This window comes from Oratosquilla oratoria, chromosome 35 (genome assembly GCF_046742065.1).
Source record: "Oratosquilla oratoria isolate Oo_2021 chromosome 35, ASM4674206v1, whole genome shotgun sequence".
Classification (NCBI taxonomy): domain Eukaryota; kingdom Metazoa; phylum Arthropoda; class Malacostraca; order Stomatopoda; family Squillidae; genus Oratosquilla; species Oratosquilla oratoria.
Window position 1 is genome coordinate 14,614,888 of NC_134811.1, and position 27,159 is coordinate 14,642,046.

At 38.7% G+C, this 27,159-nt stretch overlaps 1 protein-coding gene across 1 annotated transcript in view; it reads right to left on the reverse strand.

Moving 5' to 3' along the window:
* LOC143018552 (MAM and LDL-receptor class A domain-containing protein 2-like) overlaps nucleotides 1–27,159 on the reverse strand; it is a 388,685-nt gene that overhangs the window by 115,032 nt on the left and 246,494 nt on the right. The window contains exons 111-126 of the mRNA XM_076174014.1: nucleotides 24,467–24,634; nucleotides 21,670–21,858; nucleotides 21,034–21,265; nucleotides 20,623–20,673; nucleotides 19,727–19,902; nucleotides 17,613–17,714; nucleotides 17,251–17,344; nucleotides 12,310–12,406; nucleotides 10,779–10,923; nucleotides 7,916–8,130; nucleotides 7,268–7,426; nucleotides 6,160–6,298; nucleotides 2,458–2,683; nucleotides 1,594–1,728; nucleotides 938–1,120; nucleotides 392–625 (exon numbers count right to left, since the gene is read on the reverse strand). Of these exons, the coding sequence (XP_076030129.1) occupies nucleotides 392–625; nucleotides 938–1,120; nucleotides 1,594–1,728; nucleotides 2,458–2,683; nucleotides 6,160–6,298; nucleotides 7,268–7,426; nucleotides 7,916–8,130; nucleotides 10,779–10,923; nucleotides 12,310–12,406; nucleotides 17,251–17,344; nucleotides 17,613–17,714; nucleotides 19,727–19,902; nucleotides 20,623–20,673; nucleotides 21,034–21,265; nucleotides 21,670–21,858; nucleotides 24,467–24,634 (2,545 nt within the window). The remainder of the gene's footprint in view (nucleotides 1–391; nucleotides 626–937; nucleotides 1,121–1,593; nucleotides 1,729–2,457; nucleotides 2,684–6,159; nucleotides 6,299–7,267; nucleotides 7,427–7,915; nucleotides 8,131–10,778; nucleotides 10,924–12,309; nucleotides 12,407–17,250; nucleotides 17,345–17,612; nucleotides 17,715–19,726; nucleotides 19,903–20,622; nucleotides 20,674–21,033; nucleotides 21,266–21,669; nucleotides 21,859–24,466; nucleotides 24,635–27,159) is intronic.

Genomic DNA, 27,159 nt, shown 5'->3' on the forward strand with positions numbered 1-27,159 from the left:
TGATTGCATGAGGTGGAATGGGCAGGGGGGATTGGGGGTGAGGTAGTATGTGTGGACCAAATTTGACGCAGCCCGAAGGAATTTCTCCCTGTCTTCTTTTATGTATGGGGGGACGGAGAGGGGGGGTCGCCGATTTAATGAAGTGGCCTTGCTGTGGATGTGCTGTGTCTTGTGACACTGCTTCTGACCCAGGGCAGTGGTCAAGGTGCAGGGATGACCCGTCATCCAGGAGGTGCTAAGATAAGAGGGAAGGTGGAGGGGTGTGGAGTTGTTTTCAGGGATGGAATGGGTGGGAATGATTTTATGCCTTTTCCTTTTTGGCTACCTCCCTTGTAAGGGGGAAAAAGGCTTGGTATATGTATGTATGTATGCATTTGCACATTCTACATACCTGCCGAGAGTTCGAGGGTGTGATCTGTGACTGGTCCAAGGGTACTGTCCAGAGATGAACCAGCAGCATAAATCCAATCATATTTGTCAGTCTCGTCTTGTGACCAGCTACAAAGGCTGTCCTCAAAGTTGCAAGAGAGCTCCTTACTAGGAGTGGGCGTAGTGGAAGGCCCCAGAGTGGATGAGGGATTGCAGAGTCCAGGGCTTAAGGTGATGTCATCAAGAGCAATGTAACCTACATAAAGCACAAGAGTTAATATCTTCATCCAATTAATTTTATATATTTTTACAACTTTTTTTTGTTCACGTATGCATCTATGTATATATATATACATATATATGCAGCAAAGCTTACATAGATCTGTATAAACAAAAATTAGTCTGCAGGATTATTCCTTTTTCTATTCCTAGGAAAACTTAAAATCCCTTTCAAAGGACATTTTTCTAACTTAGCTATATGGGTCACTTGTTCAATTTTAGATTTTTGCTGTGAACCTTAGGACTATCTTATATATAAATACAGAAAGAAAATAGAAATAATACTTACCATCTGGCTGGACCAGGTCAGGATTAGCAACAGCATGGAACCGAAGAGCAAAGAGGTACTCAACGCTAGTAATAATGACTTCCATGTGCTCCCACCTTCTTGGCATTTCATGGCTGTATGTTTTTAAAGTAGTGTATTGTAATGATTCTAAGTCAACCAATTCTACCATCAGCATCAGATATTCTGTAAAAAGGATTTTCTTAATAGTAATAAGAATAAAACACTCTTTATTATTCACTTCTCTTAAATTCTTAGTGTACTTTATAGCTCACACATCATGTCATAATTTCATTTATGGAATTGAATGGTTTCAGATATGCTTTTAGATTTACATGTATGACCATTCACCTATTTTCTGCAGGAGTTTAATGGTCTAGGGAGTTTGGTGGTCAGTATTGAAGTGCTTGTTTTGTTATCTGAATATAAATGTTTTTGTTGAAATGTGTTCTGTAGTGCAGGTAATAGATTGTAGATACTTGAGTAATATGCTGTCATTTTTTTCTGTGAGTGGTTGCTCCACAAACATTCTTCATGCATACAAATCCCCTTTTACCCCATCCATCCATCCATTCACCCATACCCTAATACCAGTAAACTTACAAATAGTTGTGGAAATCATGTTTCAATCAAAAGTCAATGAATAGTTTTTTTCTCACCACTGCTGTGAAAGAAGTTTGCATAGAACTGCATGCAATAGTCCTTTTGGATTGGATGTATATCTCCACTCATGAGAGACGCAGAGCACCCTTTACCTGGTACGCAGTTTGAAGGATCAAATGACACATAATGACCTGCAGAAGGAGAACAGAGGTAAAGGGGAAGTCTTAATGACGAAAATTTTGATAATGTAATGTCACTGGCTTTAAAATAAAAGGGTATCTATCCGTTGCCCAGATTTCTCTTGAAGGGGACCTATGGCTGTAACTGCCAACAACCATTAGAATGGCCCATAGTCACTCAAGAAAGAGGTATACTGATTGGTATCGCATGTAATGAGTATTGTGCATTTAGGATATGCACCAATACCTAGGTTTGTTTTGATGTCTCCAACTTGTATAGCAAGAAGTAAAGTGGGCACTGAGGAACTTTTTTTAACAGAAGAAATTAAGAGAGTAGGATGGAGGAAGGATGAAGTGTTTTAAATGAGTGAGTATCAATTGGGTTTATTTTGAAGACCAGGTACCAGCTTTTCCTGGCCACACCACTGGGGAGAGGTGAGGGTTTGCAAGCTGCTCTGGATGGTGGGCTGGTGAATGGTTCTTTTCCAATGGTTATGTGCTTTTGAAGGTTTCATTCCCTTTCCATCACCTTGGCTCCCCAATCTGAACGCACAGCTCCTTGATCTCATTACAGTTATCGCAGGAATATAATGGAAAAATAAACTGGTAGAGCCTATGATTTACATTGAGGTAGGATAAAAAAAAATGCACATTCATTATTTTTTCTTTCATATCATTTAGCTTTTTATTTTATTCTTTCTTTATAATTTTCTACCAAACTCACAATTCTTTTGAACTCACCTAGGCCAGTGTTGGTGGTATGATCAGTGAGGAGCCCATTGTTTGCTTCCTCTGCCACAGTCCAAGTCCAAGAAAACTTGGGACTGCTCTCCACATTGTACCAGTCACAGAAGCCATCCTCAAAGTTGCAGGAGCCAGGTTTCGAACATGGACCAAACTCAATACCCAGGTCATCTATAGCCATGATGCCAGGGTCATTGGTAACACGTTTACCTTCTATCAGGATCTGAAGGTATAGTTTAAAGTGTATATAAAAGTATGTATAAAGTAAAAGCTATGATAAAAAGGGCAAAAAAATAGCTGTGGAATAGGTGAACTGTAGGTGCATGTCTTGACTGGCCACCTCCCTTATAAGTGGGAAAGAGCCTTTTAGTATATAAGTGTGTGCATGTGTTCTTGATTTACAATAATCATAGATTTGAATTCATGTATTGGTCTAGTTTGGGCTATGCCTCTTTCTAAGCCATTCCAAGTGTGTATTTATCTAGTTTACCTAGTTATATTTACCTAATTGTAGGGAGTTGTTAAATGTGAAGGAGGATAGAGAGGGAAAGGTAGTTGCAGTGGGAAGTGCTTAGAAAACGACTGTGATGAGTGAAGAAAATGGAGGAGAAATAAGGAAAAATGAAGTGAGGCCAGTTGTTAAGATGATGAGAGCAGGTAAGGCACCTGGATTGGATGGATGTCATGCAGAATGTCTGAAAAAAGGAGGTACAGTTATGGTGGAATGGCTGGTGAGGTTAATATTTGTTTAGGAGAGGGTAGAGTGCCCAAGGACTGGAGGAGTGTCTGTATAGTTCCAATTTACAAGTGAAAAGGGGACAAGTGTGAGTAGTAGTTTCAGAGGGATCAGCTTGTGTGTAATTGGGAAGGCTTATGCGAGGGTCTTGATTGGCTTGTGCGAGGGTCTTGATTGAGAGGATTAGGAGAGGAACAGAGGGAGTAATTGGAGAGGAACAGTGTAAGTTTAGGACAGGTAGGGGTTGCGGAGATCAGATTTTTGTGGAAAGGCAGATATATGAGAAAGCTATAGGAAGAGGTAAGTATGTTTTTTGGGCTTTTATAGATCCAGAAAAGGTTTATGACAGGGTAGACAGGAAGGATCTGTAGGAGATATTCCGGATATATGGGATAGAAGGAAAGCTGTCAAGAGCAGTCAAAAGTTTTTATGAGAGTAGTAGAGCATGTGCTAGGATTAGAAATGGAGAGGTGAATGGCTTGATGTAAAGATGGGACTTCATCAGGGATGTGTTATGTTGCCCCAGCTGTTCAATTTTTACATGGATGGGGTGGTGCAAGAGGTAAATGCAAGGGTAGTGGGTCAGGGATTGGAGATGGTTAAAGAAAATAGAAAAAAGTGAGAGATAAGCCAGTTGTTGTTTGCTGACGACATTGTGCTTGTAGCAGGATCAGAGGAGGGATTGAGGAAGTTGGTGACAGAGTTTGGGAGGGTGTGCAAAAGAAGTTGAAGATAAATGTGGGTAAAAGTAAGGTGATGAGATGTACAAGGGTAGAAAGTGGCAGCAGACTGGAAGTGAACATTAAGGGAGAGAAACTGGAGGAAGTGGATAGTTTTAGATACTTGGGTGTGAATGTGGCAAGAAAGGGAGGAGTGGAGATGGAGGTAGAATGTAGATTGAGAGAAGCAAATAAATGCCTTGGGGGATTAAAAAGTGTAATGAGAAATAGAAAATTGGGAATGGATGCTAAGAGGAGATTGTATGAAGGAATGATTGTCCTGCAGCACTGAATGGGGCAGAAACATGGAACATAAGAGAGGAAGAGAGAAGGAGTTTGAATGTGTTTGAGATGAGGTGCCTGAGAAGTATGATAGGGGTTACTAGGCTGGATAGAGTGAGAAATGAGGAGGTGAGAAGGAGAATGGGGGTGGAAAGGGAGATGGGAGATAGGGTTGATGAATGAGTATTGGGATGGTTTGGACACATGGAAAGAATGAGTGAAAAAAGACTAGTATAAGAGGTGTGGAAGGCAGAAGTGGAATAGAGTGAACATGAGGGGGCAACCTAGGATGAGATGGATGGATGAGGTAAAAGGGGCATTGGGAAAGACGGGAATGTTGGTTGAGGAAGGATAGGAGAGGACAGAAGATAGGGGTGAATGGAGAATGGTTGTGTATGGATGATGCTGTGATGGATGAGGTGGAGTGGTTGGAGGATGGGGGATGACAGAGTATGTGTGAGAAATGAACTGACATAGGCTGAAGGAATTTCTCCCCATCTTTTCTGGATGAGGGGATGGAGGGGGGGGTCACTGATTTAATGAAGCGACCTCGTTGTGGATGTGCTGTGTCTCACGACACTGCTTCTGACCCAGGGCATTGAGCGAGATGCAGGGATGACCCATCATACAGGAGGTGCCAGAATAAGAGGGAGGAAAGAGGGTGGAGGGGAGTGGAGTATGTTAGGGATGGAATGGGTGGAAGTGGTTTTTATGCCTTTATTTTTTGGCTACCTCCCTGGTAAGGAGGAAAAAACTTTGGTATATATATATATATATATATATATATATATATATATATATATATATATATATATATATATATATATATATATATATATGTATGTATGTATGTATGTATGGATTTGGAAAAGGCTTATGAGTAGACAGGAAGGCACTGTGGGAGGTATTGCAGATATATGTGACGGGAGGAAATCACTTAAGAGCAGTCACGAGTTTTTATGAGTGTAGTAGAGCTGGCGTTAGAATCAGAAATGGAGAGAGTGAGTGGTTTGAGGTAAAGGTGGGACTTCATCAGGGATGTGCTATGTCACCTTGGCTATTCAATTTATACATGAATGGGGTGGTGCTAGAGGTAAATGCAAGGGTAGTAGATTGGGGATTGGAGATGGTTAAAGAAAATGGAGAAAAGTGGGAGATAAGCCAGTTGTTGTTTGCTGGTGACATTGTGCTTGTGGAAGGATCAGAGGGAGTGAGGAAGTTAGTGACAGAGTTTGGGAGGGTGTGTGGAAGAAGGAAGTAGAAGATAAATGTGGGTACAAGTAAGGTGATGAGATGTACAAGGGGAGAAAGTGGCAGAAGACTGGAATTGAGTATTAAGGGAGACTGGAGGAAGTGAATAGTTTTGGATACTTGGGTGTGAATGTGGTGGTAAAGGGAGGAGTGGAGGTGGAGGTACAATGTAGATTGAGAAAAGCATGTAAATGCCTTGGGGGATTAAAAGTGTATTGAGAAATAGACATTTGGGAATGGATGCTAAGAGGAGATTGTATAGAAGAGATCTAAAGAAGAACAGTTTTCCACATAGAGTGGTGGGCACTTGGAACAAACTGGAAGAAACAATAGTGTGTGCAAAAACCATACACAAATTTAAGAGTAAACTGACACTGTGAGATACAAAGGTGGGACACCATGAATGTAGCTCCCCTTCTTGTAAGATACAACTAGGTAAAACTAGGTAAAAACATACATACATATATATATATATATATATATATATATATATATATATATATATATATATATATATATATATATATATATATATAAACAAACACAACAATATTTATAAAAAGCATTTCTGTATTGAGGGGGATGATACTGTTGTTTCAACAATCTAAAAAGTATATTTAAAACTTATTTCAAGGCATGACCTTATGTCATATTTTTGATTTTCCAACAACTTTCCTCTCTCCTCTTCATAATCCCCTTCATGGTACTTACATTGAATTTTTCACCTTTCTCCTTGATTGTAACTTGACCCAACTGCCATGCATCTCTTCCATTGTATGTGTGGGTCCAAATCTCCCCTGACTTTGTTTCCTTCCTGTGGAGTTGGATTGACATTTTCCCAACATTTTCTCTGTGGGGAATGTTGAAGCATGAGGAAATGGCAGGCGGCGAGACTAAATTGAAATAGAATTGAAGCTATCCCTGACATGATCCCTATGAAAGTACTGAGATTTAGGCTGGCAGACAGAGTGATGAGAAGGAAAATGAGGTAAATGGGTCACATGTTAAAAGTCTCTTCTTCAACAAAAGCTATTAATATGATTAGAAATGTAAAAAAACACAAGAAATTTATCTATCATTTTGCTAAATACAAAATCAGTAAATGGAAGACATTAGTGCAAACTCCTTCACTAACTTCCTTAATCCCTACTCTGATCCTACTATAAGTGTAGTGTTGTAAGCAAACAACAAGAACAAAAAAAAGAAGAGGAAGAAGATGAAGAATATGAAGAAGAGAAAGAAGAAGAGGAAGAAAAGGAATGAGAGGAAGGAGACAAACAAGGAAAAAAATGAAGAAGAAAAAGAAGAAGAAGAAGAAGGTGAAGAAGGAGGAGTAGGAAGAAGATGAGGAAGAAGAAGAAATTTGTTCCTGATTATATATAGATATGCAACACTGAAATATAAATACTAAAGTTAAACAATATCTTTGTCAATATGACATATAGTACCCCCACCCCTACCTTCTTATATATTTGTTATGAGTGCAGATTAAGAAGTCTTTTATTGATTATTCTTTCTCTGGTAAACTACACTATATTCTGTCTCATTCCTTCAATGCCCTAAAGACTATTTTTTTAAATGTTTCCCTGCATTATATGAGTAGTCTTTTCTTAGTCCTATGGCAGAATAATAACAACCATAGACTTGTTCTTCATCATGGTTGAGGGAGCTGAGAGTGTTCAAACTAATCCTCTACTAATGACAAGCTAAAAAACAATTTGCCTATGAAACCCATGGACAGTGATAACAGTTGATATCTATTAGGTTTAGATATTGGGTTGAACCAACAACAATGTGCCAACAGAAATGAAGAACTTACTTGGTGGCATAGAGGTAGAACCAGAACTGGAAGCAGTCACCCTCTCGATTAGAAATGGTATAATCGGGACTTTTAAGGTACGCTGACTTTCCTGCATCATCCGTGCTGGAGTTGATGAACTTGTACTTGCCATATGGAGTTTCCCAAGTATGGTCTTTGCTATATACAATAGAGGTACTTATCAACTTATGAGAACAAGTATGACAATGTAGAGAGAAGGATGATGAGTAATGGGGAGAAGTATGAAGATGAAGAGGAGGAGGAGGAGAAGGAGGAGGAGGAGGAGGAGGAGGAGGAAAAGGAGGAGGAGGAGGAGCAGAAGTAAAATGGGATCAAGGAACATGGAAGGGAGTAGAAGAGACCATGGAGCAGGGAGGAATGGAGGTGAAACATGAAATACAACATTGTAAATCATAGTAGGTGGGAGGAAAAAGTACATGGATGAGAGTGAAAACTGCAAAATATGGGTATTAATATGAATACCTCATACAGTAAAACACTTGATGAATTTTAAAGGTTTGTATTTACATATAACATACTTCTTAATGGCAACAAATACATTCTATGAAAATATTAATCCTTCAAAAAGATACTATATATTTCTTGTGTATGGGCTATCACAATTAAAACCAAATTAACTGTACAAACCTGGGAGTATTCTCAACCTCATCACTACCAACGCCATTGAGCCAGAAGAGTGAATGTCCATCGAGGTCATAATTATCCCATTCACAATTTTCACTCTCGTCATCAAAGTTGCAGTGGAGTAAGGGTGGGCACTGTCCATCTATCACTTTGATGTTTGCTAACAATACCATTTGGCCCGCATTGCCATCTTCATTCAGTACGCCTTCAAATTGAAGCTGCAATAGAATAATACATCATATCTCAGCACTCAAAACAAGGCAACAGTAGTTGCTGCTATCAAAATGAAAAAGAAATATAACTCACAAAAGTCATCAAAGACAAAACACTTGTTTAAGTTACTAATAAGTTCAAACTATGAGGAAATGCAACAGTGAAAGGAAGGGGTCTCATTTCTAAATGGACTCAGGAACAAGTGCCCCTCATAGTTTCATTTGGTGGTCATGGTCTTTTGCCCCTCTTCTTCCAATCTTTTAAGGCATACAAATTTTACATCATCTTTCCCTGCTTCAAAAAGTCCTCCACAAGGAGGTATCATCCTAACCCTCTCTGAGAGTTTACAATACAGGTACTCTTCGTTTAACGACCTACTCGGTTAACGACAACTTGGAGTAACGACGGGCTTTATGACATCGTTCAACATAAATCTCCCGAAGTTACGACGTCGTGTACGATGATTAAGTTGGCTGAGGCAAATTTGTATGATGTTATAAATGAACTTGTACGCTGGATATTACCTGTGAGGTAAAGTGTTCTGAAGCTTGGGTCTACATTACCATCCTGCAAGCTGCAAAAACTACCTGGGGTACAGTGTATACCAGTAGTGGTAAATTTTTAGTTTCGACCATGGGTGCAATATATAACAATAGAAAATTAATTATTAATTTTAAAAATTATAATGTATCAACGTAATATGCAATTTTGTGAGCGGAAATGAAAAAAAAATGCTAAAACAGATTTCGTAAGTAACGAAGTCATGTCGGACGAATGGTACACCATGTTTATTGTGATAGATGCCGATGTCGAAGAAATGAATGGATGATAAATTAATTCGTCTAACATAAACTAAACTAACCTAACCTGTGTTTAATAAATCATTACCTGCAAATTAAATGTCATCCGGCTCATCGTCGTCGTGAGAGACGTTGGCAGACGACAAGATGGCGTCCCGAGCCTATGCTACCGACTTCATTCATTAGCATATTTTCTTGTAGCAAGGTATTTTTTACTTTCATTTCTGCCCACAAAATTGCATATTACGTTGATACATTTTAATTTACAAAATTAATAATTAATTTTCTATTGCTATATTGCGCCCATGGTCGAAACTAAAACAATACCCTGGTATTCAATATGGAATGTCAGCATACGCGGATTTGGTCATATACGGTAATTTTAGGAACCTAACCACCATAAATAAACAGTAAATAAAGCTTTAATGCACTGTATAAAAGAGGGAAAATACACGAAAATAAAGATACATGTATTGCTGGACATTGTACATACAGTACATGTATGTACAGTATATGTATACACTTTCGCTTAACGACCAATTCAGTTAACGACGGCGCGCTGGTCCCAATTGTCGTCATTAAACAAGGAGTACCTGTATTAAACTTAATCATGATTTCATTAACACCATACAGTACTACCTCTCATTAACGGACTAAAAGGGGGGTAATGGTGTCCATTGATGTGAATAATCCGTTGATTTGGAGTGGTTTTTGGATGGCATAGTGATTGCACAGCACTAAACAACAGCACCAAAAACACCGAAAACATAGCGAAAACACTGCAAACACAACTAATTAACATCTGTTAATGAGATGTAGTACTGTACAATATACTACCCTTATATCTGATACATTTTAAAATTCAAAGTACATATCTTTATTAAAACACCTAAAATAATAATAATCATTTGAACCTGAATTCCTAACACTACATAAAAATAAAAATTTCAGTGTTTCAGTGTTACAGTTGGGATGGGATGGTTCTGGACACATGGAGAGACTGAATGAAGAAAGACTAGTGAAAAGAGGTGTGAAAGGTGGAGGTGAATGGAGTGAACTTGAAGATATGACCAAAGATGGGATGGATGGATGAGGTCAAGGGGGCTTTGAGCAAGAGAGGAATATCTGTTGAGTTAGGAAGGGAGAAGGCAGGGAATTGGGGTGAGTGGAGAATGGTTGTGTGTGGATGATATTTTGGCACAGCCTGAAGAGATTTTCTCTCTGGTTTCTCTCTTTTCTATGTCTGTCAAACAAAAAAGAGAGAGGGTGGTCAATGGGGGAGAGTGGGGAGTGGTTGTGTGTGGATGATATTTTAATGCAGCCCAAAGGAATTTCTTTCTGTTTTCTCTATTTTCCACATGAAGGGACAAAGACGAGGGGTTACTGTGTAAGTGAAGCAGCCATGCTGTAGATGTGCTGTGTTTTGCTGCATTGGTTCTGACCTGGACAGTGGGCAGGAGACAGGAATGATCCTTCATGCACAAGGAGCTAAGATGAGAGGGAAACAAAGGTGGTGGATGGGAGTGGAATGAGTGGGTATGTAACTTTGGCTTGACTACCTCCCTTATAAGAGGAAAGAAACCCTTGGTATGTAGATAGATAATGTTACAAAACAAGGGCCTAGGGGGAAGGGTTGCAGAAATAAAAAGAAAAATTACCAGTAATTGGATGAAGTATCTTATTTTGTCATATAATTTTGAACATTGCACTTAATATGATGGTCCCTTCTTTAAAAAAAAACATTGTGATATTTTGTCTCACATTAGTCATAAACAAAGAAGAAAAGTACACAGGTTTCTGTAAAGTAATACAGTAATGATGAAAATATATGAAAACAGCAATGTTTATCTCACCTGGAATTTTTCTTCACTGGTGATAGTAATATGTTCCCTTCTCCACGCAACAAAGTAGAAGTCATTCTCCCTAGCCCATAATTTTTCTTTGGCAGACTCTTTCACAAAATTCACATACAGACTTCCTCCCGCTCGGATCATATATCTGTGGAAGAAGCAAAGAGTTTTTCTTCTTTTGAAAGAGTCACTTAAAAGTTATATCAAACACTAGAACCAAAGTTAGGTACCTACAAGTGGTGGCTCTGTGAGATGGCTGTCAGTGAGAACCATCTCCCTACCATCTATCTTCAAAACCCAAGAACACCCTCACCTCTATCTGGAACTGCAGCCCTGAGGGACTGACACTCATTCTTCAGACTGAGCCCAAGACCTTTCTATTAAGTTCACCTGTATTTCCTCCATCATTTCACATAAGGAGATCTGACAACAGGCCACTGCTCTCCTATTCCTACTACTTCAAGCTAGTGACACAGAAACAGACCAACACTAATACAAGACAAACAATGTTCAAGTGTTTCTTAAGAACATAAAAATGGAGGAGACTGCAAGAGACCATAAGGCTTATGGTAAGCAATTCTGTGTCTCTTACCACCTTAACATCACTATTAATGCCATTGTCCAAGTTGTTTATAAACAAAATTAATAAGGGATCCAAAATTGTCCCCTGGGGAACTCCACTAGTAAAACCTACCCCCTTTTTATTTTACACTGTTAATGGTGACCTACAGTTTTTTGCCACAAATCCATTCAAACACTTTTGCTCCTGTGACATGGGCCTTGATTTTATTTAGTAGTTTCTTGGTGGAGCACTTTGCCAAACACTTTACTAAAGTTGTGAGAGAGATATATGGGAAGGACTAATCCAGCCAATGAAACTCAAGGCAGGGGTCTAATGGAGATTGTCCCTACTGACTTCATCTAATAGATAGGGTGGTAGTTGAGGTGAGTCATAGTCTCCACAAGGTTTGGGTGCCTCTATTCAATGGAGGCTCTTTCTTGATAATGATTTTATGTCAGGGGATTCTTGAAGCCCTTGTTTATGTCTATCACTACCATTACTATGTTGTCTAATAGGTGCTAATAAGCTCATATGATTAGGTATACTGTATACATAAATGTCTATATGTCTGCTACATTATGAATAGGTAAAATCTGTTTATGAAAAGTATAATTTTTTTTTCACCAGTCTCCAAATATGTGAGAAATGTGTTCTGTAGAAGAGGGGAGCAGGTGTCAGACGTCTGTCAGCTTTTTAAGTGTGATAAGGTGTAATAAATACAACTGAAGCTGACTGAGAGAAATCTTAGGCCACAGTCCAGAAAATGATTATCAGTCCCTCAGGGCTGTACCACCTGATGATGGTGAGGAGGCTGATGGTTTTGAAAATGGGCAGCTCAGCTGTCCATCTTGCAGGACCACCAAAAGTAGGTACCCATTACGGGTCCCTGGGAAATAGGGAGAATAGATACATCATATATAAGTGAATTTGTGTATATTAAGCAGACATCTAATGAGAGATATGTGTACTTACGAGAAGGATAGACAAAGCATTTCACCAGGTTCCCGCCACCAAGTCTGCATCACGGCTCTTTTCTCTTTGCCATTCCCTTGGATACGTATGAAAGCGGCTGGCAAAAAAATTAGTAACACTAAGTGAATTAACTAAATTGAGGGGGGGACAGTGGCGTAGCAAAGGGGGGGTGGGAGGGGTGGTCTGCCACGGGCGGCACGTGCCAGGGGGCGGAATGTTGATGGGGTAAGAACAGGAAAAAAAAAATAGAAAAAAAAAATGAGAATAATAAGAATCTAACAAAAATCTTAGATTTTATGCCAAAATGAGTTTTTAAGGTTGTGATATGGTACTGTTTTTAAACAGATTTTTTAACTGTAGCCTCAGGACCGTGTCTAAAGCAAATTTTCTTAGCCTGTGAATGTTTTCCTAACCTACATTTGCTTTAGACACAATTCTAGCTTTCAGCGATTTTGTCAGCTATTTTATAATAAAATAAGATAACAGTGATATGAATTTACGTACATATGATAGCCGGTAAAACCCGAAACCAGTAGGATATAACTTTTTATTTATTGATATAAAATGGCACAAAATTAACTAAAAATATCTAGCAAATTGATATTTCTGCTGGTCTATGGCGGCAGCCATGTTGTAGGATTGATGCATGCTAGGCGAATTGTATATTCCTAGGTTTTAAACAAAATTCCTAGGTTAGGAAAAAATCCTAGGCTAGGAACTTTTGCTTTAGACACGCCCCAGTTTTATATCCAATGAAGATAAATATTTTAAGTTAAGTATTCCTGCTCTATATCAAAGAATTATTTTAACCTCCCCTCAACAGGGGGGAGGTAAATCTTACACCCGCCCTGGGCGGCAAAAACAGTTGCTACGCCACGGGGGGGGGGGGTAGTCAAGTTAAAGGCACACACTCACTCCCATCCATTCTACTCCCATCCACCACATTTGTTTTCCTCTCATCTTAGCTCTTTGTGGATGAAGGGTCATCCCTGTCTCCTGCCTCCTGCCTGGGTCAAAAGCAATGCAGCAAGACACAGTACATCCATAGTGAAGCTGCTTCATTTAACTGGCAATCCCCCTCTCCTTCCCTTCATGTGGAAAATAGAGAGAGGTGGGGAGAAATCCCCTCAGGCCTTGTCTAAGTATCATCCATACACAGGCATTCTCTATTCACACCTATCTCCTGCCTTGTCCCTTCCTTGTTCAACAGTCATTCCCCTCTTGCTCAAAGCCCCTTTCACCCCATCCATCCATTTCATCATTGGTTGTCCCCTCAAATTCACTTAATCAACTTCTGCCTTCCACACCTCTTTTACTAACCTTTCTCCACTCTTTCTTTCCATGTGTCCTAACTTTCCCAATAATTTTTCATCAGCCCTATTTCCCATCTCCTTTCCCAATCCTGCTCTCATCCTCACCTCATTTCTCACTTTATCCAACCTTGCAGCCCCTATCATAGTTCTCAGACATCTCATTTCAAACACATTTAAGTTTCTCCTTCTTGCCGCTCTAAACTTCAAGTCTCAGGCCCCATACAGTGTCACTGGCACAATTACCTCTTCCTATACACTCCTCTTTGCATCCACTCCTAGATGCCTATTTCTCATGACACCTTTAATTCCCCAAGGCAATTACTTGCTTCTCTCAATTTACAATTTACGTCTACCCCTGCTTCTACATTTCCTGCCACATGCAACTCAAAATACTTAAAATTATCCACTCCCTCTGGCCTCTCTCCTTTAAGACTTACTTCCAGCTTGCTGGCATCCTCTCTTCTTGTACATCTCATCACCTTACTTCTACTCACATTTATCTTCAACTTTCTCCTATTGCATACTTTCCCAAACTCCTGGCTCACCACTTCTCTCCATCTTCATTAACCATCTCCAGTCCCCTGCCCATTACCCTTGCATTCCACCCCATCCATGTACACATTAAACAGCCATGGTGACATGACACAGCCCCATCTTTACCCCAAAACACTCACTCTCTCCATTTCCAATTCTAACACAGGCTCTATTACTCTTGTAAAAACTCTTGATGGCTCTTAACAGCTTTCCCCCGATCCCATATATCTACAATGCTCCCCATAGTGCTTTCCTGTCTACCCTGTCATAAGCCTTCTCCAAATCTATAAAGGCCAAAAAAATCATTCTTAACTTATGCCAAAGCCTTCTCATAAATTTGCCTTATCACAAAAATTTTATCCATGCACCCTCTACCTTTCCTAAAACACACTGCTCCTCACCAATTATTCACTCTGTTTCTCTCCTAATCCTCTCAATTAAAACCCTCTAATAAGCCTTTCCAACCACACTCAACAAACTGATCCCTCTAAACTACTATAATCACATTTGTCCCCTTTTCTTTTGTAAAACAGAATTATACAGGCACTCCTCCAGTCCTCCAGCACTCTCCCTTTCCTTAAACACATATCAACCTCACTAGCCAGTTCAATATTACTGTGCCTCCCTTTTTGAGACACTGTATGACACCCATCCAACCAAGGTGCCTTACCTGCTTTCAACATTCTCAAAACTCCTTTTACATCATCTTTTCTTATATCTCTTCCATTTTTCTACCTCATCACTGTCATTTTCTTAGTGCCTCCCACTGCCACCATCAATCCCTCTCTTTCCTCCTCCACATTCAAAATGTAATTTTCGCAGGAAAATTAATTTTTCCCTGATACAAACCTGAGGTACTCCTTACAATAGGATACTTTCGTGTAGTGCAAATATTTCTACCGCTAAATTAAAATCCTCACTCTGTGGGTCTGGGCAACGCTTATCCTCAGTAAGGGGCCCTATTGGGGCAAGGGGGGGGGGCCTTGCCCTCCACCCCAAGTCTCGCACACTATAACCATTCTCTGAGCCAGGTATGATCTTCCCCTTACCGCTTCCATTAACATCTGTCCATTTACACCTTTTAGCTTTTCTTCTCAACCTGACTCACCTCCCCTTCCTCTCTTAATGTCCTTCCAAAACATCTTGTTATTATTTTCAATATTTTCTGTCATATTCCTTCCCCACTTTACATCTGCTCTCCTCTTTGTCTCCTTTATCTTATGTTTTCCTTCTCTTTTCTTTTTGTATCTCTTGTGTATTTCCTGAGTCTTACTTTGCAATCAATCCCTAAATGCTTGCTTCTTCTCCTCTACTATCATCTTCACTTCATCATCTCACCACTCACTATCCTTCCTTCTATTCCCTCCTATCCTCCTTGTCCCACATACCATCTTTGCACATCTTGTCATTTCCTCCTTGAAATGCCCCCATTCTTCTTCCACTCCCACCTCTATTTTATCATACACCATCTGCCACACTTCTCTTAGTTTCTCCTGGTACTCCTGTTCCTTTTCCTTCTCATTTAAACAGGTCACTCTAAGCACCTCTCTACCTTCCACCCTTTTCCTCTTTCCCCATCTATCCTCCACTCTCAATCTACCTTCCACCAGAAAATGAATGATATTTCCCCCACTCTCTCCCCTAAGAACATGGACATCCACAACTCTTGACTTGGCTACCTCTCTTATAAGGGGAAAGAAGCCCTTGGTATATAGATAGATATAAATAGAAAATGAGAAAGAGAAGTATGGTTTCAGGAAAGGAGGAGGGTGTGCAGATCAAATTTATGTACTAAGACAAATATGCAAGAAGTTTTTTGGCAAAGGGCAAGGATGTCTTTTGGGTTTTCATAGGTTTGGAAAAGCATATGACATGACTGACAGAGTGAAACTATGAAATGATTGGTATATGTATGGGATAGAAAAGAGTCATCTGAGGGCACTCAAAAGTTTTTACATGAGTAGTAGGGGTGAATGGAGAATGGTTGTGTATGGATGATGCTGTTATGCATGGGGGATTGGGGGTGAGGGAGTATGTGTGAATGATATTTTGACATAACCCAAAGGGATTTCTCCCCGTCTCCTCTTTTTCTGCATGAGGGGACAGAGAGAGGGGGGTCACTGATTAAATGAAGCAGCCTTGCTGTGGATGTGTTGTGTCCTGCTACACTGCTTCTGACCCAGGAGAGTGGGCAAGATGCAGGGATGACCCTTCATCTAGGAGGAGCCAAGATAAGAGGGAGGGAGGAAGGGGGGGTGAATGGGAGTGGAGTATGTGGGGATGGAATGGGTGGGAGTGGAGTTTATGCCTTTGTTTTTTGGCTACCTCCCTTGTATGGGCAAAATAGCCATTGGTGTGTGTGTCTTCAGTGTAAATTACAAAGAATGAGGGTACATCAAACATAATATAGTATGACAAGAGCATAAGGAACTACACTAGGAAAGGTGGTAGACGAATCATCCAGGCGTGGGTCACATTTGGTAATTGTTGGCTATTTTCCTTATATTTGTTGTACCCTCTTTCTTTATAATTTACACTGAAGATGTAATATATGAAAATGCTCTGCTCAGTTTCTTTATTTTCTAAAGTGGTTACCTTGCATATTTATATGTAATAGATCTTCTGTAAGAGCAGGTAACTGAAAGTGAGTGGTTTGAGGTCAAGATTTTCTTCTATCTAAGTGCCAAATTATGACGGGGGAGGGGCACTATGAAAAAAAAAAAAAGGAGATGCTGTGTCTTGCTGCCATGCCTCTTACCCAAACAGTGGGTGGAGGACAGGGGTGACGCTTCATCTACAAGGAGCTAAGATAATAGGGGCATTAGATGGGTGGGGGATGGGTGAAAGGTGGGTGTATGCCTTGACTGGACCATCCCCCATATAAGAGGAAAAAAAGGCTTTTGGTGCATGGGTAAAACAAAGGGGAAAGTTAGAAAAATAGGGTTAAAAAGTCTAAACTGGGTGAGGTGTCAACCATATATCTTTTAATATGTGCTTTCCAATAGCATAGAGTGAATATGCACACTGCAGTGCAAAGTGTCAAACATATTTCCACATAGTATAAGGTTGAAATAATTATTCTAAATGTACATACTTCTGTCAGGCCAGATGATTTTATTCCAGTCTATGTCATCTTGGTGACTCTGGTACCAAGCACAGGGCCTAGTGAAGTCACAACTCAAATCATCCTTGTGAAGAAATGAAACAGTTTTAGAATATCTATGTATAGGAAATTTTCTAAATTCAAAGGTCTGGCATACATTTGAAAGTCAGGTGTTCATTTTGAAATGACAATTAAATATTTGTTTAATCATATGATGAAAAAAGATAGTGCCTTTGGATTGGTAGGGGGTTAATGTACCACCAATTCACAGAGGAGAAAGCAAGGAGAAACACAATTGCAGACCACTGTCTCTGACCAGCTTAATATTTAAACTGCGTGAATATTGTACTTACCGACACAGGTGGTGCATTAGGTGAGCACATGAGGAAGCTGGCATCATCTATTGCAATATCAAACATATTTTCAAAGCTTAATTGGGTACTCTCAAGCTTCACCTGAAACCATAATCAGTATTAGTATCAGCATGACCTGGCAGCCGGAGTTGGTTTATTCTCATCGCTTCATCATATGATACCCCATCCTTATCCACTCAAAATAATCTATTACTCTTTCAGCCTTATCAACCTTTCTTCTGAACACAACCTTGCTCTAGTCAAGTGGTTGGCAACCTGAAGCTCAGGAGCCACATGTGGCACTTTCAGGCCACTTGTGTGACTCAAGAAACTTCTTACAAAATAATAATTCCATCAAAACCAAGATGTCATACTGCAAATTTACAAAACATTTCTGGCAAATTTATATTTTTTTTTCATTCAATTTTGTTTTGGGAGTAAAAGTTTATTGAATAATAGAAGTATAATTACAGTTGTTTTAAAGTAATGTACATTCTTATTCTCATTTTACTGAAGTTCTGTAGATTTCAGTATATTAGACAATTTTTTGTATTGTGGCTCCAACAGCATAAAATATTGATAAGTCTTTAAAAGATAGCTTTTCTAGCTACACAGGTTATTGACCAGTGCTCTAGTCACTCCTATTTTTGCATTTTCTTCCCTGTTCAAAAACACATTCATTGTGCATCCAAAGCCCTATTCACCTCATCCAATGACCTCATTCTTAGCCTTCCTCTCAAATTCACTCAATCCACTTCCACTTATCACACTCTTCTTGCTAGTCTTCTCCCTCATTCTTTCTATATACCTAAACCAACCCAGCACTCCCTAATTCACCCCATCCAACAGCTCTCCTTCCTCCCTCGTTCTCTACCCAACAGCCACATTTCCCACTCTAATCTTCCCTTCACCATCCATAACATGTTTCAAACATATATGAGGTCTGTTAGAAAAGTATCCGACTTCATTTCTTTTTTTAAAAACCTGATGGATTTGAATCAAGCACACTTGTATGAGCCGACCTTGAACCTTCATGTGCATGTGTGAATTTTTTCCTGCCTGTTGATATCGTCAGTTGCTGGTAAGCAGCATTTGCCTGAGGTAATGTGTAGTGCTCACTCCTTCTAGGCTAGTAACCCCTACCATACTTCTCAGATATTTCATCTCAAACACATTTAAACTCTTTCTCTCTTCCTCTCTTATGTTCTATGTTTCTGGCCCATACAGTGCTGCTGGCACAATCATCCCTTCATACAATCTTCTCTTAGCATCCATTCCCAAATGTCTATTTCTCATTACACTTTTTAATCCCCCATGGCATTTACTTGCTTCTCTCAATCTACATTCTACATCTACCTCCACTCCTCCCTTTCCTGCAACATGTAACCCCAAGTATCAAGAGCTATCCACTTCCTCCAGTCCATCTCTATTCATACTTACTTCCAAATTTATGCCATTCTCTCTCTATGTATATCTCATCACCTTACTTTTATCAACATTTATCTTCAAATTTCACCTCTTGCATACCTTCACAAACTCATTTACTAATTTCCTTAATCCCTCCTCTGATCCTACTACAAGTGCATAGTTGTCAGCAAATAACAACTGGGCTTACCTCACATTTTTATCTATTTTTTTTAACATCTCCAATCCCCTGCTCATTACCCTTGCATTTACCTTCTGCACCACCCCATCCATGTACACATTGAACAGCCATGATGACATGACAAATCTCTGGTGAAGTCCCACCTTTACCTCAAACCACTTGCTCACCTCTTAAACACCTCACCCAAAAACTCTCAAGTTCCTGCCCCCTGCTTTCTCCATATTCTGCTGACTAGTAGGTCTCATTTGATTTAAATGCTGCTCAAGGAGGGTATTTACCCTTCAGCTCAATGAAATCATCTAGCACTTTCAAAGGAGCACCATGGTAGTGAAGGGCATTTTATAAAATTGCTAGATAATTCTATTATGAAGAGGAAGGAGAGTAAACCCAGACTTGTATTGGGTTAAAGAACAAAAGATATTCCATCTAAATTTGGGTTAGTCCTTTCCTTTTAGTCAAGGCCATAAACATGAATGCCACTGATCTATCCTGTACCAAAACCATTTACCTGTACTCTTTTTTCCTGTTCTCCAATGAAGATAGATGCTTTCTTCCACATCTGGTTATCATAACCTGTTACCTCCTCCCAGGCCAGGAGTGAATAGCTCTTTGAAATAAGTGATACAGTTAGTCTTGGACTTGATGACTTCTTGAAGTACCAAAACTCAAACGAACAAGCCGCACCTGGGGATACCAAGAATTTTATGAGGGCCAGTCATAACCAAGTCATGGCTGGGTTGTGTAGCTTGTAGATGTGTCATGTTCATGTCAATGGTGTGATACAGCCTGGCCAAAACCAAAAAATGGTCAAAGTTATACTATGCTTACATCATTGTCATTTCATGGGTGATTAATTTCTGTGCCACATAGAATGCACAAAGTACCTCATTCTACAATGCCCCACTCTGACAATTATCAGACAATGATACAGTACATCTTTCTAGATAGACTTATAGATCCTCCCACTGGTTGTTGATAGTAACAAGAGAGATCTTGGGCAACAGATTACTTGATTGAGTGTTGTACTATAAACAAGTCGGATGTATCAAGGATTTTGTTTTAATCAGTTATAGCTTGGTAGTACAGTAATGTTATGGCTTAATAGCAGTTTGGCTCATAGTTATGCCATGATTATAGTTTTGGTTTCATAAAAAACTGCTTTATAAACATTGTTATGGCTGATGACAAGCAATATCATGCAAGTGCCTTTCTGCCTCTCTTACAATTCACGTCTCTGCTGCATACAGTGTTATAGGTACAATCAATCATCGAGGAATCAAACTACTATCAATCTAGCACCTAGTCTCCAGATGCTGATGTTCTAGTCCACTCAACCATCCCAACCCTGTACATTTCAATTAGGCAAATACACACACAAAGAGTGGTAAAATATCTAGCACTTACCCGGTGGTCCAAGGAAAGGTGTTTTCATCACTGCTGTAGACTCAGAATCTTCTATAGATGGAGAGAAATAAATGATGAATGTTGAGGATTTACCACAGAGATACTGTCATTCTACAACCCTGTGTACTGAATACTACACCTAGGTCTCTTAATCCAACACTTGCCAACTGCCACTTGTGCGGACATCTGGGTACAGGCATTGGTGGTGTTTTATGTCCTGGACCAATTCCCAAAGTGGGTTTATGTTCTGGGCTCAAATGTCTGCACAAGTGGTGAATGGTGAGTGCTGGATTAAGAGACCTAGGTATACATGTGTCTGTCACTTGCCACAGTACAATCCAAACATTGTCACAGTACTATTCTAGGTAAAGGTGTTTTGTGTTGCAATATTTTATCTTACATTAAATTTACCTGCAAGTTTGCCAGGAACCCATGCAAAATGTCCTGTTCCATTGCCTAAAGAGTGGTCAATATCCATGATGGTCGAGTCTGGGTAGGGAGCATCACTTGCCTGAATGCGTGACCATGAATATGCAGCTTCACTCTCATCCACCCAGCCACCCATGTTGGCCTCAAAGTTTGTTGCTCCACACAATAACTCATCCTCTCCTGAGGCGGGGCAGTCTATATTGAAGTCGCAAACCTGGTACAGTAATATTCTGACTGTAGTGAAATGTGCACATATGACTGTCTTATCAACTGTAAAAAGCTTTAATATCCTGAATAATTTGGTACACTTAGGTTTTGTTAAAATAACTACTGGATGATTTTATCTTGCAGTTGAGGATCATGCCCCCATTTGAATGGGATTCTCATCAATCAAGACCACTCTCAGGTTCGGGTATTTATCACTGATACTGTCTTCACCTCCATAGTGTAGTTGTCTGGTTTTGCCACACAAATATCAGACCAATGTGTTACAGTATTGAGGTGGTTTATGTAACAATATACTTTCAGATCTAATAACTTTATAGAATATACATTTAATACAAGTAAATCTATCATTGATGTATGGCAGTAGTGTAGCCAGCAATAGCACCTTCTCACCTTTGCACTTGCAATACAAGTTGCAGAAGACACACACAAGAATTGGTCACTTGAGCAGATAGGTGGGGTAGGTGTTGTGGATATCCAAGAAGCTGTGGTAGCCTGGGGTTGAAGCTGACAGCCAGATGTAAAGGATACATCATCAATAGCCACTATTCCTTTCCCATGGAGAGTGCTTTGGAATCTTACCTGAAATATATATTGACAGTAATATCTAATATATATATATATATATATACATATATATATATATATATATATATATATATATATATATATATATATATATATACATATATATATATGTAAATATACATATATATATATATATACATATATATATATATATATATATTTTTTTTTTTACTTATTTATTTATTTTTATTCTATTTTCTATTATTGTTATCATTATTATTTTTTTCTTTCTTTTAAGCAAGTATACACTAGACTCGTTGTTTGCCAGTTTATTCCAATGGTTCGAACCCTGTCCAGGATTCATCCAGCATATACTTTCTTCCAAAAATTGTTCCTGGACTCCAGCTCTTTACGAATTTATATATATATGTATTTATATATACATTTATATATATATATATATATATATATATATATATATATATATACATATATATATATGTATATATATGTATATATATATATATATATATATATATTATATATATATATATATATATATATATATATATATATATATATATATATATATATATATACTGTATTTTACGGCTTGCAAGACGCTGCATCTTGGAAGACGCACCCTAATATTTGAAAGAAAATTCTAAGAAAAAAAAGAAGTCATTCTCATACAAGAACACATTCACCATATACCCGACCACTGAACTCAAAAACATAAGAAGCAAGGATGACACGTATTGGACGTATTGTTTACATTACGAAATCACTTGTCCAATTTTGTTTGTATGATGATGATACTGGTTGGTGATTAGTAAATATACTATACATTTTTCACTGTCCAAGGGTGGTTTTATTTTCATAAAAATAAGATAAAAATCTAAAAAATATGGATGTAGATATATTAAACTCCACTGCCAAATCCTTTTTTCTGTAGGCGGTGGTCCAAAGTGTCTTTCTGCTGCTCTTTTACAGTGTTCTTTGGCATATCGTACAACTTGTAGCTTGTACGCAATAGTATAACTAAACCGTTTTGATGAACTAGCCATGGGTGATAATTTCCAGGACAAAAAATCTTATGACACGTGTGATAGCCTAGTGGTAACTGATAAAGGCACCTGGCATTTGCGTGCATTTGTGTGTTCGTATTTACCTAGTTGTATTTTGCGGGAAGGGGAGCTATGCTCGTGTTGTCCCGCCTTTGTATCTTGCAGTGTCTAGTTTGTTTTTAAACTCATGAATGTGTGTGTGTGTGTATGTGTGTATGTGTGTGTGTTGCTATGAGACGAGGGAACGGCCCGTTTTGTCCACATGCCGAGTAGGCTCCAGGAAGAATTATGGTATTGGAGATACTTGTAACAGCTAAGTACTGAGTTTACATAATATAAAAGGTTGAATTAAATAGTACTTAAGCTAACATCATAGTGTAATGACTCAACATACAAATCCTGGTCGCTATCGGTCAAGTGTCCAAGTTTACATGAGCCTGGGTGTTGCCTTACAATACAACATTTGTCTTGGAAGATGCATTAGCATTTTTCAAGAAAAAAAGTGCGCCTTGTGAGCCATAAAATACGGTATATATATATATATATATATATATTTATATATATATATATATATATATATATATATATATATATATATATATATATATATATATATACACACACACATATAATATGGACTGAAAGAATCAAGTAAATGTCTTGAGGAATTGAAATGTGTCATGAGAAACAGGCATTTAGGAATGTATGCAAAGAGGAGACTATATGAAGGGGTGATTGTGCTGACGGCATTGTACAGGGCAAAGACCCAGAATTTAAGTGAGGCAGAGAAGAAATATTTAAATGTATTTGAGATGAAATTTGTGAGAAGTATGGTATGGGCTACAAGATTGGATAGAGTGAGAAATGAGGTAAGGAAGAGAGTTTGGATGGAAAAGGAGATGGCAGGTAGGGCTGATGAGAGAGTATTGGGATGGTTTGAACACATGGAAAGAATGGGTGATGGGTGGGTTCATGCCTTGATTACCTACCTCCCTTATATGGGGCAAGAGCCTTTTTTGTATCAAGGGCACAATTACCCCTTTGTGTTCCCATATACCTATTTTCATGACACTTTTTATTCTCCTAAGACATTTACTTGCTTCTCTTACTCTAAAATTAATCTCCACCACTACTTTTTCACTCACTGGTATATTGACCCCAAATACTTAAAGCTCTTCACTTCTTTCAACCTCTCTCCTTTCAAAATGAAAAAAATTATATATATATATATATATATATATATATATATATATATATATATGTATATATATATATATATATATATATATATATATATATATATATATATATATATATATATATATATATATGTATATATATATTTCACCAAGTTTGTTTTAGGTTAAGTCACACTATTTCACTCAACATAAGGAAGAACTTTGACCTAAAAATTCTAACTGGTAAAGACCATCTTGGTGTGCCCTTTTGTTGAATATAATTACTTGGTGGTATGCCCAGTTAATATGTAAGGTATGGCACTATGACAAAGAGATTCCTTATGTATTAGAAAAATGATCAACAGCAGTTTTGATCCATGACAAGTATCAACTTAGTTTAAAATGAAAACAACTTACATAGAAGGGAACTTCAGTAGATATGGTAAATTCATGCCTTATCCATGCAAACTGTTGCAACTCTAATGCCTCTAGGCGTACCTCCATTAGGATATCAAAATCAAGGCCATAAACCCGGACATATAATAAAGTCAATTGGTCACCACCCAGTGCATAGAAGAATCGTAGCTGTAAATAGAATCATCAATAAATATCACATAAAACTCATTGTTATAGGCACTAGACATATTTACTAAACTATATAAATACATTAGATGAGTAGTAATCAATCTGTGTGGAAGGAACTGAAACCAAGCACAAACTTGGGCTCAAACAAATGCTACTAAAGTCTATGCACTTCATGTATCTTAGAGTAATGAGCATATACTCATAATTCCCAAACTTTTATCTTGAGATTTTTGCAATTAGGGCATTATTATATCATCACACTTAATTGTAAGCTCATATATACTTTAAGATGAAATATTGCTCTCCATTATTCATTGGGTCAAAAGCAATATAATGGGTCACAGCTCCTATACAGTAGGTCCCAACAGCCAGTGCAGATTTCACCCTACTGCTTCATCATTTGGCAGTTACCTCCTCCTTCAGTGAAAATTAATGAAGGAGATGAAAGGAACATTGCTTCAGATTATGGCATTCTTTCATCCATTCACAATTTCCCTCTATTCACTTTTATCTTCTGCATTCTCTATTCTCTACTCCACAGACATTCTACAAGTATCCAAAGCCTTTTTCTCACCATTCACCCACCTTATTCTCAATTTTCCTCTCAAATTTATTACATCCACTTCTCCACTTCTACTTTTCATACTCTGTACCAGTCCCTCCTCATTCATTCTTTCCATTTCCCCAATCCATCTCAACATTCTTTGATCCACATTATCTGACAGCTCCTTCCACCCTTATTCTCTGCCTCACATCCATATTTCTGTATCCTTTCTTATAACATACATATATAAATGTTTTTTCCCCCTTACAAGGGAGGTAGCCAAAGTCAAAGGCATAAATTCACTCCTACCCATTTCATCCCCACATACTCCACTCCCATTCACCACCCCTCCCTGCCTCTTTTCTTGGGTCCTCTAGGATGACGGGTCATCCCTGCATCTCAACCACTGCCAAGAGTTAGAAGCAATGTAGCATGATGCAGCACATCCATAATAAGACTGCTTCATTTAATCAGTGACCTCCCCTCACGATCTCCTCATGAAAAAATAAAGAGAATATGAAGAGAAATCCCTTCAGGCTGTATCAAAATATCATTCACACATACTTACCTCATCTCCCCCATCCCCTACCCACTCCCTTTCATGCATTACAGCATCATCCATACGCAACCATTCTCTACTCACCCCTATTGTCTGTCTTCTCCCTGCCTTCCTCAACAGACATTTCCCTCTTTCCCAATGCCCCTTTTACCCCATCCATCCATCTCATCCTTGGTCATCCCCTCATATTCACTCCCTCCACTTCTGCCTTCCACACCTCTTTTACTAATCTTTCTTCACTCATTTTTTCCATGCGTCCAAACCATTCCAATACTCTTTCATCAACCCTATCTCTGAACTCCCTTTCCATTTCCACTCTCCTCACCTCCTCATTTCTCACTCTATCTAGCCTAGTAACTCCTACCACACTTCTCAGGCATTTCATCTCGAACACATTTAAACTCTTCCTCTTTTATGTTTCATGTTTCTGCCCCATACAGTGCTGTTGGCACAATCACTCCTTCATAAAATCTCCTCTTAGCATCCATTCCCAAATATCTATTTCTCATTACACTTTTTAATCCTCCAAGACATTTACTTTCTTCTCTCAATGTATATTCAACCTCCACCTCCACTTCTCCCTTTCCTGCCACATCTGCACACAAGTATCTAAAGATATCCACTTCCTCCAGTCTCTCTCCCTTAATACTCACTTCCAATTTGTTGCTATCCTTTTTCCTTGTACATCTCATTACCTTACTTTTACCCACATTTATCCTCAACTTCCTTCTTTCGTGCACCTTCCCAAACTCCATCACAAACTTCTTTAATCTCTCCTCTGATCGTGGTACAAGTGCAGTGTCATCAGCAAATAACTGGCTTATCTCTCATTTTCTTCATTTTCTTTAACCTTTTCTTCATTTTCTCTAACCATCTCCAATCTCTGGCCCATTACCCTTGCACCCACCTCTCGCACCACCCCATCCATGTATAAATTGAACAGCCAAAGCAACATAACACATCCCTGATGAACTCCTACATTTACCTCAAACAACTCACTCTCTCCATTTCTAATTCTAACACAGGTTCTACTACTCTTATAAAAACTTTTGACTACTCTTCATAGCTTTCCTTCAAGTATCTGCAGTACCTCCCACAGTACCTCCTGTCTACCTTGTCATAAGCCTTTTCAAAATCCAGCAAGGCCCAAAAAACATCCTTACTTTTTCCTAAAATATTCTCACATATCTGCCTTACCACAAAAAAATTACCCATGAAACTTCTACTTGTCCTAAACCCACACTATTCCTCAACAATTACTCCCTGTTCCTCTCCTAATCCTCTCAACCAAAACCTTGCTAACAACACTCAACAAACTGATCCCTCTGAAACTATCACACTCACACTTGTCCCCTTTTCCCTTGTAAAGTGGAGTTATACAGGCACTCCTCCAGTCCTCTGGCACTCTACCCTCTTTAAGAC